The 12,666-nt window shown below is 33.6% G+C and overlaps 3 protein-coding genes across 6 annotated transcripts; 2 read left to right on the top strand and 1 right to left on the bottom strand.

Annotated features, from left to right (window-relative positions):
* Positions 1–135: 135 nt before the first annotated feature.
* Positions 136–3,236, bottom strand: LOC108039319 (schwannomin-interacting protein 1 homolog). 4 transcript variants are annotated; one of them, XM_044459823.1, is made up of 8 exons: positions 3,181–3,236; positions 2,001–2,622; positions 1,503–1,947; positions 1,331–1,419; positions 1,207–1,273; positions 803–1,137; positions 468–736; positions 136–398 (listed from the first exon to the last, which is right to left on the bottom strand). In XM_044459823.1, exons 2-8 carry the CDS (start codon positions 2,607–2,609, stop codon positions 335–337), a joined length of 1,878 nt encoding a protein of 625 aa, XP_044315758.1. In that variant the 5' UTR covers positions 2,610–2,622; positions 3,181–3,236; the 3' UTR covers positions 136–334. The 4 variants fall into 4 exon arrangements, with proteins under 4 accessions (XP_044315758.1, XP_044315759.1, XP_044315760.1 ...); XM_044459824.1 differs by lacking the exon at positions 3,181–3,236 and adding an exon at positions 3,119–3,163; XM_044459825.1 differs by lacking the exon at positions 3,181–3,236 and adding an exon at positions 3,079–3,143.
* A 332-nt stretch (positions 3,237–3,568) lies between these two features.
* On the top strand, positions 3,569–5,233 carry LOC108039440 (protoheme IX farnesyltransferase, mitochondrial). Its single transcript, XM_017116457.2, has 4 exons — positions 3,569–3,784; positions 3,844–4,018; positions 4,084–4,770; positions 4,829–5,233. The coding sequence occupies exons 1-4, from the start codon at positions 3,713–3,715 to the stop codon at positions 5,059–5,061; spliced, it is 1,167 nt and encodes a 388-aa protein (XP_016971946.2). The 5' UTR covers positions 3,569–3,712; the 3' UTR covers positions 5,062–5,233.
* Positions 5,234–6,306: 1,073 nt separating this feature from the next.
* Positions 6,307–12,082, top strand: LOC108039439. Its single transcript, XM_017116456.2, has 8 exons — positions 6,307–7,350; positions 8,417–8,560; positions 8,843–9,701; positions 9,819–9,937; positions 10,001–10,153; positions 10,212–10,440; positions 11,359–11,456; positions 11,761–12,082. The coding sequence occupies exons 1-8, from the start codon at positions 6,643–6,645 to the stop codon at positions 11,929–11,931; spliced, it is 2,481 nt and encodes an 826-aa protein (XP_016971945.2). The 5' UTR covers positions 6,307–6,642; the 3' UTR covers positions 11,932–12,082.
* Positions 12,083–12,666: the final 584 nt, after the last annotated feature.

The raw sequence follows: 12,666 nt of genomic DNA, 5'->3' as shown, positions 1-12,666 counted from the left end.
ATGCCTTCTTCCCAACAGCACACATTTGAAACGATCGAGAATATTCTGTTTGTTTCACTTTCAAGGGATTCTTTTCAATTTAATGAAATTCATTTAATCGTTAAGGATGAAATTGTTTTCTCAAAACAACTAACATTGTTTTTTAGTAGTAATATAAATAATTTATATTAGCTTTTATTTATATAGCATCAAATAATTACATATATATAACAGTGTTTAAAGAACATTGGTTGAGTATGTGTTTTATAAACGGTCTCGGTAGATTGTTATCAATTATACAAGTGAATATAATATTTGTAAACAAATTTGTAATAAAACATGTAACTTTAAAGTTTTAATCAAGAAGGCCATGTCGATCTATTTTATTGACTTGCTGTCCAGATTGCTGTTGAAAAACACTAGAAATTTTTAAAAAAGTACTGATTTTTTTAATGGGTGTTTGTGATAAAATCTTTTAAGTTACTTACAAAAAGTTATTTATTTTTTCAAGATCATGTAATATGTCATCTTGGTCCGAGTTTAGATCGTCTCGCTCCTTGAGGCTTTCTAGTAGAGACAGATTTAAATTTTCAATATATTTTTGAAGATTATTGACCAATAGTTGTAGAATCGGAACTTGTATTCCCGTGAGCAACTGCCTTGATATCCACCGATGATTCGAATCCATTTTTATACCAACATCACACAACATTGACCGAATAACATCCCCTATGGGTGTGATGCCATGCTTCTTTGCCTAAGGGGAAATAAGTAAATGATTAATTAATAAATATTTAAAAAATTAATGTTTATACAAATGTACCTTAACTTTCATTTGTGCTATTTCCTTTGACTGAGCGAGGGCTATTCTAACCTCAATTTGGAGCTTTGATTGGTTCGCGAAGAAAAACAAAGTTTCATTTGATAGAAAATCTTGTTTTTCAATGGGGTTACCATTAATCGTTTGATTCATGGTAGTTTCTTGATTGATTTGGTTCTTTTGAAATATTTTATCGTTTTCAAATTCCTTATTGCGTTTTGTTTCACAAAAATCCGATTGCTTGCGAAGTACTCCACTTGATAATTTGGGACACGTTTCAGAGTCAGAACTACAGCTTTCATTGTCGGACCCAGTTAAGAATTCATCTTTTTTTATTTCTGAAAACAAAAATAAGGTTCATATAGAACCATACAAATTTGAAATGCGAGAATTATTCAGGAACGAACCATTATTTAAAGGATCCTTATCCCCGATCGCCAATCTTTTACGTATTTCATCTCGATTAAAGCGACGCTGCAAAGAAAAATATTGGCCATAAATAACATTTAGTAATCTTTATTAAAGTTATACCTTTTTTTCAATTTGCTTGACCTTTTTATAATGATTTTGTAATGTTTCCACATCCATATCATTTGCTATCTTGTAAGCATCAAATTGTTCTATTAATACGAATAAAATTAAGGACAGTTGTTTCAGTTAGGAATATGGCTGACAATGTTTTTTAAATTTTATAGTTATTTACCTAACACCATTGTAGAAGATTGATCATTGCAAAACTTTAAAGGATCTTCCAAGTATTGAGACCAGCATGATTGATTTAAATATCTCCGGTTTGCCACCTTTTGATTGTTTTCATTAAGATGCTGCTGAGTTTGTCCGATTTCTAAATTGCTCATGCTAGGTATTTCACCCTGATTGATACTCTGCATTTCATTTTTGTTTTTCTCCGACGAATAACTTTCAGAATCACATATTATATATTTCCGTTGGTTGTATGTTTTATAGTCGAAGGTGTCCGGTGGTAGCTGTCGTTCATCATGTGACGGTTTTTGATGCTTAATTTTTATCAATTCATTACCGTAAGGTGTGTTTTTCTTTTTATTTTTGCGAATGCTGTGTCCAGATAATCGCGTTGAGGGTGTATGCTTTAAAGCTTCTGTTCCATTTGATAGTTCTGCGTCGCTAATCTGTTAATATAAGTTGATGGTGCTTTAATATTTTTTTTTAAATAACAATTTACCTTAGTCAAATTTGATCCCTGTAACCCATCTATTGTTTTCTTGTTTTTATATCCAGTTATAAGTAGTTCGAATTCCCGTTCCACCTCTCCGCCAAAATCTCCAACGATATCAATTGGACTTTGTCCTTGCAATTGGCCCTCATATTGAGAATTATTTGTACAAGTCCAGGTTGAGAAGTCAGAATTGGTCATATAATTCTGACTTAAATTATAAATAAGGTCCGGCTTATTTGAAGTTCTCATAGAGTTTTCTGATGTTGCATTACAATTCTTATTTACAATATCCGGTATATTTGGGGATGGCGATCTGTTTCCAGTTTCCTCGAATGAATATGTGTTTCCATTGTCAAACGCTCGCTTATCCCACTTACTTAAAATCGAATCCTTGGTATTTTCAAAAGTTTCTGAACCTGTTTTCATAAAAACCTTATTTTGAAATGTGTTTTGGTCATCCTCTCTGTCACTATCCGTTAAATCACTTTCATTACATTCCATGTCAGAGTACTGAATGTAGTCATCAGAAAGAGTGTGGGCAAATTTTTGAAATCCAGGATAGTTGGGGTTGGTAATTCCCTTTGTTATATAAATATCCATTCTTGAGCTTGGCATTTGTCTAATTTATCTAGATGAAAAGAAAATGTTGATATAAATTAATTTGATGGACTTAAATATTTATTTATTATGGTGATCCAATAAACTATTTGATAACAAATTTTATCCCCAAATTCACTTTCTTAAATTAAATATAATAAGTATAACTAGTAACCTATTTTAAGATTTTTGGCATTGCTTATTATCATTCGCTTTGGGTTTTTAAAGAACCTTGCTACCTCACTACTTTTTTTGTTAATACTTTTTTTCGCAACAATTCATATTTGTACACTTGTAACCACGAAAAACACATCTTGTCTTATGTCTTCTCGGTGTTGTCCACAAATTGACAAGAACAACAATAAATATATAATATTTTAAAGAAATATTAACTAAGCCGAAAAATATTGGCAGGTGGTTACTTATTTTTAAGGGAAGTTTCACATAGACATGTAAAGTTGCTCTTTTTTAGTAAATGTTTCCATACTTGAGTTTTTTTTAAACTTATATTCTCAGCATTGACTAACATTCAGTATTTTTATATTAGAAACAACCATAATTTTCAATTATTGAATCGATGAAGACTTACAAGGACTTGGGCCTTCCTGCATTCACATGTAAAAATTACTGCCACACACATAGGCTTAATTACATGCTTAGCGCATGCGTAGATCTCAAGACCCTTGTTCATAGTGTTTATTAAAATACTTATTATGGTATCGATTTAAATATAATTTTAACATTTTGTTTAAACAGAAATTTTGGAAGTGATAAGAACTCCAGACGATATATAAATATATCTAAATAACATACACTGACTGTCTTTTCATTACAAATGATGCGGGAATGAAAATGTGTCTTGATATAAACTATATATAATTTATTTTCGAATTGTCCAATTTAAATATTTAAATACAACATTTTCGTGCCCTCTTAATATTTATTTGAATGTCCCCAATTATTTTCTTCTCATTCTGGCATTTTCTTTACTTTTAAATATGGTAACACTTAAGCACAATGTGATTTAAAAACAACAAAATATTGATATGTAAAAGTAATAGAAACTAAAACACGACTAGGAAAATGGAATAACCGACGGCATTACTTATAACTGAATAATAATGATATTATTCAAGGGAATTCGGAGGGTGCAAACCCAGCTTAAAACGCCTGTTGACTTGGTGCTTATACGGGTGAGGTTCTCGAGCATTACGCAATGCTACTATAACTATAACTTTCATAATTATTTTAGTACTCCACTGCGGCAACAATATCACCATCTCCCCAAGATGACAGAGGTGTCAATCCATTACCGCCAGTATCCCAGTCGGGAAAAGTCCAGCTTTTACCTTGGATGCCGAGTCCGTACACGATCCCAGGGAAAACGTTCAGCCAGTACAAGAAGCTGTCTAAATTCCGTCTAACATGTAAGTGTTAAGATTTGTGGTTTATTGATTATCGAAATAAGACGGCTGAACTTACTTCATTCCAGCTCTGGTGGTCATAACGACAATGGGCGGCTATGCCATGGCACCGGCTGCCTTCGATCCCGCGTCTTTTGCGATGTGCACGCTGGGCACGGGGCTTGTTTCGGCTGCGGCGAATGCCATAAATCAGTACCACGAAGTTCCTTTTGATTCGCAGATGTCGAGGACGAAGAACCGCTTGCTCGTCACGGGACAAATGACGCCTCTGCACGCAGTTACCTTTGCGGCGGTGTCTGCAACCGCTGGTCTGAGCATGCTGTATTTCGGGACAAATGGATTGACGGCGGCGCTGGGAGCGGGTAACCTCTTCCTCTACACCACAATATATACGCCCATGAAAAGGATCAGCATAGTAAACACCTGGGTTGGTTCGATAGTGGGTGCCATTCCGCCTCTGATGGGCTGGGCGGGATGTGCCGGCACCCTGGATGCGGGAGCCATGATCCTGGCTGGAGTATTGTACGCCTGGCAGTTTCCGCACTTCAACGCTCTTTCGTGGAACCTTAGGCCGGATTACTCCCGTGCCGGCTATCGGATGATGGCTGTCACCAATCCGGGACTTTGTCGCCGCACCGCTCTCCGATATTCGCTGGCTATTGCAGGACTTTCGGTAATGGCACCGGTTCTGGACGTGACGAACTACTGGTTTGCTTTGGAAACACTACCTCTTAACGCATACTTCGCCTACCTTGGTAAGAATCTTTTAACCTTTACAGCCTAAGCACTTTGTTAATTATTTTTTGATTGCAGCGTATAGGTTTTATGAAAAGTCGGATAGCGGGAGCTCGCGAAAGCTTTTCCGATTTTCACTAATACACCTGCCCGCTTTGATGTTGCTGTTTCTAGCCAACAAAAAGGAATGGTATTTCAGCAAACCAGCAGGAGAGGAGAAGAAAAAGGATTCCACCTACAACGCAATAAAACAGTCTGCTAGTAGTCTTGGAAATGTCCTGCCTGTCGCCGTAGCCGAAGGACCAAGATAGTAATGTTAACATTGATATGAAAAATGTTAAGAAACCTTACACAAATATACTAACTTAGTGTTCTGCAACTTGTAAAAAAAATAGTCATTTAATATTAAAGAAAATCGTACCTCCGTGAAAAGAATACTTCTTCCTTCAAAGAATAAAATGACTACCACGTCCTTGATAAACATTTAAAGTTTATATTCTGAAACTTACGTATAGATAGGTGCAATGTAAGCATGCCAAAAAATAATCTTAAGGAATCTTTATTTTTGGATATTAAGTTTCTTCTGTCCATAAAGCAGTGCAATATTTCGTTGACTCCGTACAATTCTTCAACTTGCATAGTGTTATTATTTAAATCCTAAAATGTATAGTGTGACCAAATTAGTAGCAGGTGATTTAATTTCGGAGTGACCTAATTGTGTACTTCTTGTAGCGTTACTATTCCACACGTTCCATCAAGATAAGTATTTCCTCAAAGTAAGTCTTGGGGAATCGCTTGGAAATTCTCGAAACACGCAGTCCCTTTTAAAAATGACCAAAAAGGTTTACATAATTGATAAAATCTACAAAATTTATCGGTTACGTGTTAAAATGTTTTTTAACATTCGACGATTAATTAAACGATGAACAGAACTACGCAAGAAAATGTTTCTGTTGAATTGTGGACCTGGTTTAATTGTTAAAATTGTTGGACCAAAAACATTCACAAATACAAACTCCTTAATTTAATATCGTAGTTAAATTTACTACCATATTTTTCGCAGCCAATAATACCCCACGACTCCAAATAAATATAAGTATCTTTTTAGCTAATCGATTGTTTCAAACCTCAAAGCAAAAATTCATTAAAATAAAAAAAATTTTAAATGTAAAAGAATATTATTAAGGCTTATTTAAAAATGTACAATGTACTTAAAAGATGTTATTTCTTTTAATGTTGTTATGTGAAAGCGGTGGAAAGTATTTCTAAAATAGTTTTATGGAGTTATAGGATGATTTTGAATGGTGGCTCGGTGGGATCAGGGTGTTCATGATGTGTTGTGGATGTGTTGTGTGGGATTTGGGTATAGTGAACGTTCCGCAACATGATTTTGCTGTTCCAATTTAAAGCATATAGGTGCAAATGGTAAGGATATAAACGTTGATATTATAAATTTTCTCGGATTACTTATATTATTTACGTGTATATAGGGAGCTAAAATGGTATCGATAACGGAAATACTGAAATCCCTGTTTTCAGTATTTTTTACTAGTTCATCAGACGAATATTTTGGTCTCACAAATTAACAGATCACTATTATTATTTATTGCATTGTATTATTTGTACAGCTTAATCACGAAATTTCAATAAAATATTTAACTTTTAACCGCGATGAATCATGCTGCGGATGCGAGTGGCGCTGGAGCCCTCGTTTGGTAATTTGGACGTCAAACTAGATCAAATGAACGCAAAATCCGTGGCGAACCACTGGAGTGAATTATTTTTAGTGAGCTGAACGTGGATTGTGACAATGAAAAATTGAGGAATAGTGTTTACATTCATTTTATAATTTATTTTAAAGTTATCTTTTTTATCTCGAAAAGGAGAGGTGTATGAAAGTTTCTTTACACAGTGCAAACACATATAAATTTCTAATTATGTATAATGTACCACATAAGTTTCGTCAAGTTTGTCGATTGTGCCTCACATTGGTTAACGAGTGCGATGTTGCAGAACTACAAATTTACGATGTTTCATCGCATAATAGTGCCCAAGACAGAAATTCGGCCGAGATCCGCAGAGACGAGAAACGTGTTGGCTGCTTTTGCGGTGCTCCGAGCCCAAATCTGTGCAGCTGCTTCGGTGATAACTCGCTATCAGTATCCGTAGTGCTGACCAATAACGAAACGGGTCCAAGCCAACCTAAATCGCAGTCCCTTTCCCTAAATCAAACGCATTACACACCAAGTGTGCCTTCTGCTGCGGACGCAAAGTCGAGTGAACGCGAACGCCAATGCCAATTGGAGTCGGACATCGCCGAAAGATCAGTATTTAAAAGTCAGTCATCGTCATCGTCGACGCAACAACAACACCAACACCACGAAAATATTGCATGTGCGGAGGCCCATTCCCAATCCCAATCCAAATCGAGACTCCCGCGGGAGGAACGTCCAGTTCCAGTACATAATCATAATCAACGTGAAGACACAAGTGTGAATATAACAAAAATAAGCGGAACCGATAACTACGGCCAAGAGCACAGCAGAGATGATTCATCACCACATCTTACATTTCAGATATTCAACTGTCTCTCTATTAAGGTAAGCAGATTTCCATCCAACACATTTGCACAGAAACGAATTTACATTAATTACGCACACACACAAGCGTGGCTATACGGTGTGTGGATATATCCCGTATACTTACATACACACACACACGGGTCTGCAAGTGCTCACCGTGTGGTTGTGTGCGTTATCTATGTGATTACGACACCACACGTCAAAATAATAGGAAATGATTGGGCCGCTTTTATCCCATGGCCTATTAACAATCGGTATCAATTGTTTGGTATTTTTTCGATGAACCATTTCGAGGCATTGCCCCACGCACACAATCAACAGCCAGGTCGTACATCAGTGTCCCACACACGAATGTAAATATTGATATGTAGCTATGTATGTATGTATGTAGGTATGAGCGCGTTAGAGACCTACATTAATCCACGCCAGAGATAACATTCATTTAAATGCAATTTGATTGTTTAGACAGGTACTAATACAATACCATTAGGCACTTTCAATTTTTAACATAAACTATCTAAAGAAACATATGTTTGTTTTAATATTTGTGTTAAATTTTAAATAAAATCTATTTAATTCTCTTTTTAGAAGTGGATATTTTAAACAATCTAAAAATATTAAAAATGTCTTCCAATTTTTCACATTTTTTATTGTGTTTTTTGGAATTCTGATTATAAAATCTATTAAAATTCGTAAATTTCTCTTATGGTTTCTGTTTTTGATAGCTTAAAACTTTATTATGGAATACCTAAGCAGTATTTATTTCCCAATTTATAAATAATTAATTTTGTATTAGTCATTTTTTAATTATCATTTTCGTTTGGAAGACGTTAGTCCAATATATAGGGTCAATAAAATTTAGATTTAAATTTCTTATCAAAATCTCAACAATTTGAAAGGATTATATCTGCTATTAGTGATCCCATTTTACCCAGCTAGTCGTGCCTGGCTTGGCTATTCAAATAACTTTATCGATTGATTTTATTACCACCTTACTTCTTACTCATTGCATCATTCACATTCCAAGTTAACTTTATATTTAAAGTGCGCATTAAATTTAAAAATAAATTTATATTTTTTTCAGGCACTGCCGAACGATGGATTACCCAACGTGATTTGTGGTGACTGCAGACAAAAATTGGATTCATTTGAAAAATTTCGTACAATGGCGCACAACTCACAAATAGCTTTGAAAGAATTTTTAAATATATCAAAAAATCTCAAACTAGTAAGTATTGATAAAATGTATTTTAACGATCATCTAGCGCATTAAAATATGTTGTTCCCTAGAACTATTTTTTTTTAAATGTATACTATTAATGTATTTGCTTTATTTAGATGCCATATACTTCTAATGAAGATGTAATAATACAAAACAAAGTATAACGCTTTAAAATATATGTGACAACCAAATGCAGATTAATAATAACTATAAACCCAAGCTGTTTATAATTTATATTAAAAATAACTTAAGCTTAATCCTCAACTAAATGACTTTATTTTTTCTCAGGACGCAAATGATTTGGAAATTAAGCTTGATGCAATTTTAAAGGCTTCATCAGAGGCTATAGCGGCGAAGGCTCTGACGGAGCTTAGCACGTTCTCTAAAGTTAAGTACGAACACAGTAAAATAGATTCCACCATCCAGCCTGGTTTGGATCGGAAAATCGAGATTAGCAATCAAGATATGCCAGTACATAGCTTATATCCAAGTTTATACAAATCAATTCATATGAAAAGCGATCAAAAAAAGATAATGCCTGGATCCTCACACAGTCAGTTTGATTCAAAACTGCAGAAGGACTCGGAAATCGAGAAATATGAAAATCTACAGCAGCAGCTCGAAACTGCTGCCGTTTTAATGGATATAAGCAAAAAAATTGTAATTTCTCCTCCATGCTCGAATCCCCAATCTCCGTGTTTTTCTGCAGTTGTAGATACAAGTATTAAAAGTTCTGTGATAAAATCAAAACGTCCATTAAACCAAAATGAAATTCAGGACGGAGTTGAAATTGACCTATCCGTCAAAAAACAAAAGAACGATTACTCTAATCAACGGAACTCGGCCCCAATACACCCTTTTTGCCAAACTCCAATGCTTGATATTCAGTCACACTTAAGAAGTGAAGAGGATTTTCAAAACTACAGTATTACCATTAACCAAGTTGGTGGGTCTGACTACAAATCGAAGACACCGAAGGCGAGTACCGGCTCCTTACTAGACTCTGGCGACAGCTCTGACTCTCACAAACTGGAGATGGATATCACCTCCTCACTTAATGATAGAAAGACCCCGGACAGCCTTAGCTCTGATCACGCCACGGACGCGGCAACTACTCAACTCTGGCAGGCACTGGCACGATCAGCCGGTAAGAATCATATTGTCTGATTTATTAGCTCTTAAATTACATTCCCGTAAGCTTATTGATTTGTCATTCAAATTTCGTTACTAACATAATTAAAATTATTTTACGTGCTTTTTATAGCTAAGGAAAATCCGGCAACACAAATAATTCGTAGCATGATGAGTCAGTCTTTTGTGTTTCCGGTTCCGCCAACAGTATCATATACAAAAGTACCTGAAGAACCCATAGCACTATTAAAGGTAAATAATGGATTTAAAACTAAAAGATCTAAGAAAATCTAAACATAATTTTTTTCTTTATAGGATCTATCAGAGGCTCAATCCAGCAAATCAAAACCATGTAGAAGAAAACAAAGTTTTCCTACCAAAACTGATTGCATCGATGTAGTTAATGAGAATGTGACTGATACTTATACCACTTCAGAAGCAGCTCCCGAGGAAAAGAAAGATAAAAGGGTAAACAATTGGAGTTCTCTTTACTATTGCCCATATTAATTATATAATTTCTTTACAGAACATTAACCTTTTTAATGCCATCCCTGGTGCTCAAAAAGATATGTCATGTTCGAACTGTGGAACCCTCACCACAACAATTTGGAGGCGAAGTGTTCGAGGAGAAATGGTTTGCAACGCCTGTGGGTTGTATTTCAAGCTGCATGGGGTTAACAGGCCGCATTCTATGAGACGCGATACCATACACACCAGACGCAGGCGTCCTAAAGAACTGGAGCGATCTAAAAAAAGTGAGTGTTTTATGATATACCCTACGTTACGATCTGCCCAAAAATCAAAAGCGGTTATTAGTAAGTAAAATAACAACTGAAGGACGAAATATTTCAAGCTCTAGGGGAAATTAGTTTATGAATACATCCTTATAAGAGAGATGGAGCATGGTATTGGTGCATGATAATTGTTACAATTACAAACATTTTAGTTCTATTTTCTGATAGATATCCTCCTTTTTAATCAACTACAAATGCTCGCTTGATTATAGCTTAAACAAGGGAAAAAAAAAAGATTTTAATGCAAATAAGTTTAAAAACAATGGAGATAAACTCTTTACTGATTTCTAACCTGAGTTTTTAAAATTGTTCGTTTTAAATGAAGCGATAAAAGGAAATGGTAAATTATTTGATATAATATATACGTTCCCAACATACAGCTATTGACAGATAATTATCACAAAGTGTGCGGTTTAGTTCAACCCATTACAAAGGGAAAAACTAATCTAATGAAGAAATTTTGCTTCATTATATTCGATAAAGATTTAAACACAACATCAATTAAATGACAGCTCATATATGAAATCAGACAGTGACTTTTATTTAGATTTTCCTATATATTTAATAACTGGTAAAATTGTAAAAATGTCTATATCTTGAAATTTACGCGTATATGATAAAAAAACATAAATTTAACTATAAAAATCGTATGAAGGAATAAGAAAATTGACAATTAAAAATGTTTATCATGTCTTCATCATTAAAACCAAAAACGGGTATAGTCATGTTCGGTTTGATGTAAATCATCTTAAATTTCAATCACAGAATTAAGTTTTTAAAATAATATTATTTTCTAATATAACAAATAGTTTCTTTCCTTGTTTTAATTTTAAAATAAGAATTTATTAGTTATTTTAAATTATTCTATTTCATTTACAGAACACAAGCAAATGTCATCATGTTCATCAATGGAACCAACGAAAACAGAATTCTTGACGTCAAGGGAACCTCTTGATATTTCTGGTCTGGTTTTAAATGTAAGTCTATGCATTTTATTTTAAAATTGTGGACAAGTGGGTTAGGTTTCATTTTCAATACAACTTCTTACTATTTTGCTATATTTTTTTATGTTTTGCATAACTTCATTAACACCAAAAAATATTAAGAAATTCACAATATTTTGTATGGGTTTTTTAACAGTTTTCCAAAGTACATTTTAATATGCTTGGAGCATCCAAGATTGATTTCGAAATTTTTTAATAAAATTGGTGCAAAGTACCCAAAATGACGACTGAAATGTTCGTTCTTGTTATTACTGCAATTATCTTCTTTTTATTTTAGAAATACAAAAAGGAAATTGATGAATCCGAAACCGCAGCAGCACTTAAAGATATTTTATTAAGGCGGAAGAAGTCAAATTCTATGCCGGCGTTTAATGATACCTGTGAAAGTGCGGACCTATCCGCACCGCTTAACCTTGTTTCCAGTGAAAATAATGCAAAGTTAACATAAAACGCCAAATATATTCCCCTACTCACTTTTCGAAAAACAAACCTTTAACACACATTTTGTTTATTTATGAGGTCGCATAAGAAATAAAAAACAAAAGGTTTAGGATTAAAAATACGTATAGATTATTAATAAAAAATTTCATTCTTTAAAACTACATTTTATTCATTTGTATCTTTAAAAACTAATACCAAAATACTTATTAGTGTAAAAGTGGTATACAAATTGAACCAGTATGTCAGAACTTTTTAATAATATTACACTAAATATAGACCTTAAGAAAGGACATCAATACTTAATGCAATTAAATTAAAAATAAAATTTATTATATTTATATTTATTAAAACCATTTTACAGTATTTTTAATTTTTTAATAACACAAATTGCTTCTATTAAAATGAAAAGTTTAGTTTTAACAATGATTTTTCAGCTGTCTTTGCAATTGAACAACTTATAAAGCTAAAAAATAAATAATGTTTTAAATCTCTTGCCTATACGAAAATCATGTGATAATATAATAATCTCCACAAAACATTTTAATAGTAAAACTATGCAAAAAGCAATAATCACGCAATGCAAACTTTTCAAGGAAATATTTAAATTATATACAATTATAAGAAACTAAAAACTTAATGCTGTTTTCGAATCTACATAAATCGTCTAAATAAAATAAGGACTTCATAATAGGTTAAGATACAAAAAATATTACTCATTTATTTTTTCAAATAAAATACTCTA

This window comes from Drosophila rhopaloa, unplaced genomic scaffold (assembly GCF_018152115.1).
Source record: "Drosophila rhopaloa isolate 14029-0021.01 unplaced genomic scaffold, ASM1815211v1 contig_2, whole genome shotgun sequence".
Taxonomy (NCBI): domain Eukaryota; kingdom Metazoa; phylum Arthropoda; class Insecta; order Diptera; family Drosophilidae; genus Drosophila; species Drosophila rhopaloa.
This window is presented reverse-complemented; position numbering and strand designations above follow the sequence as displayed.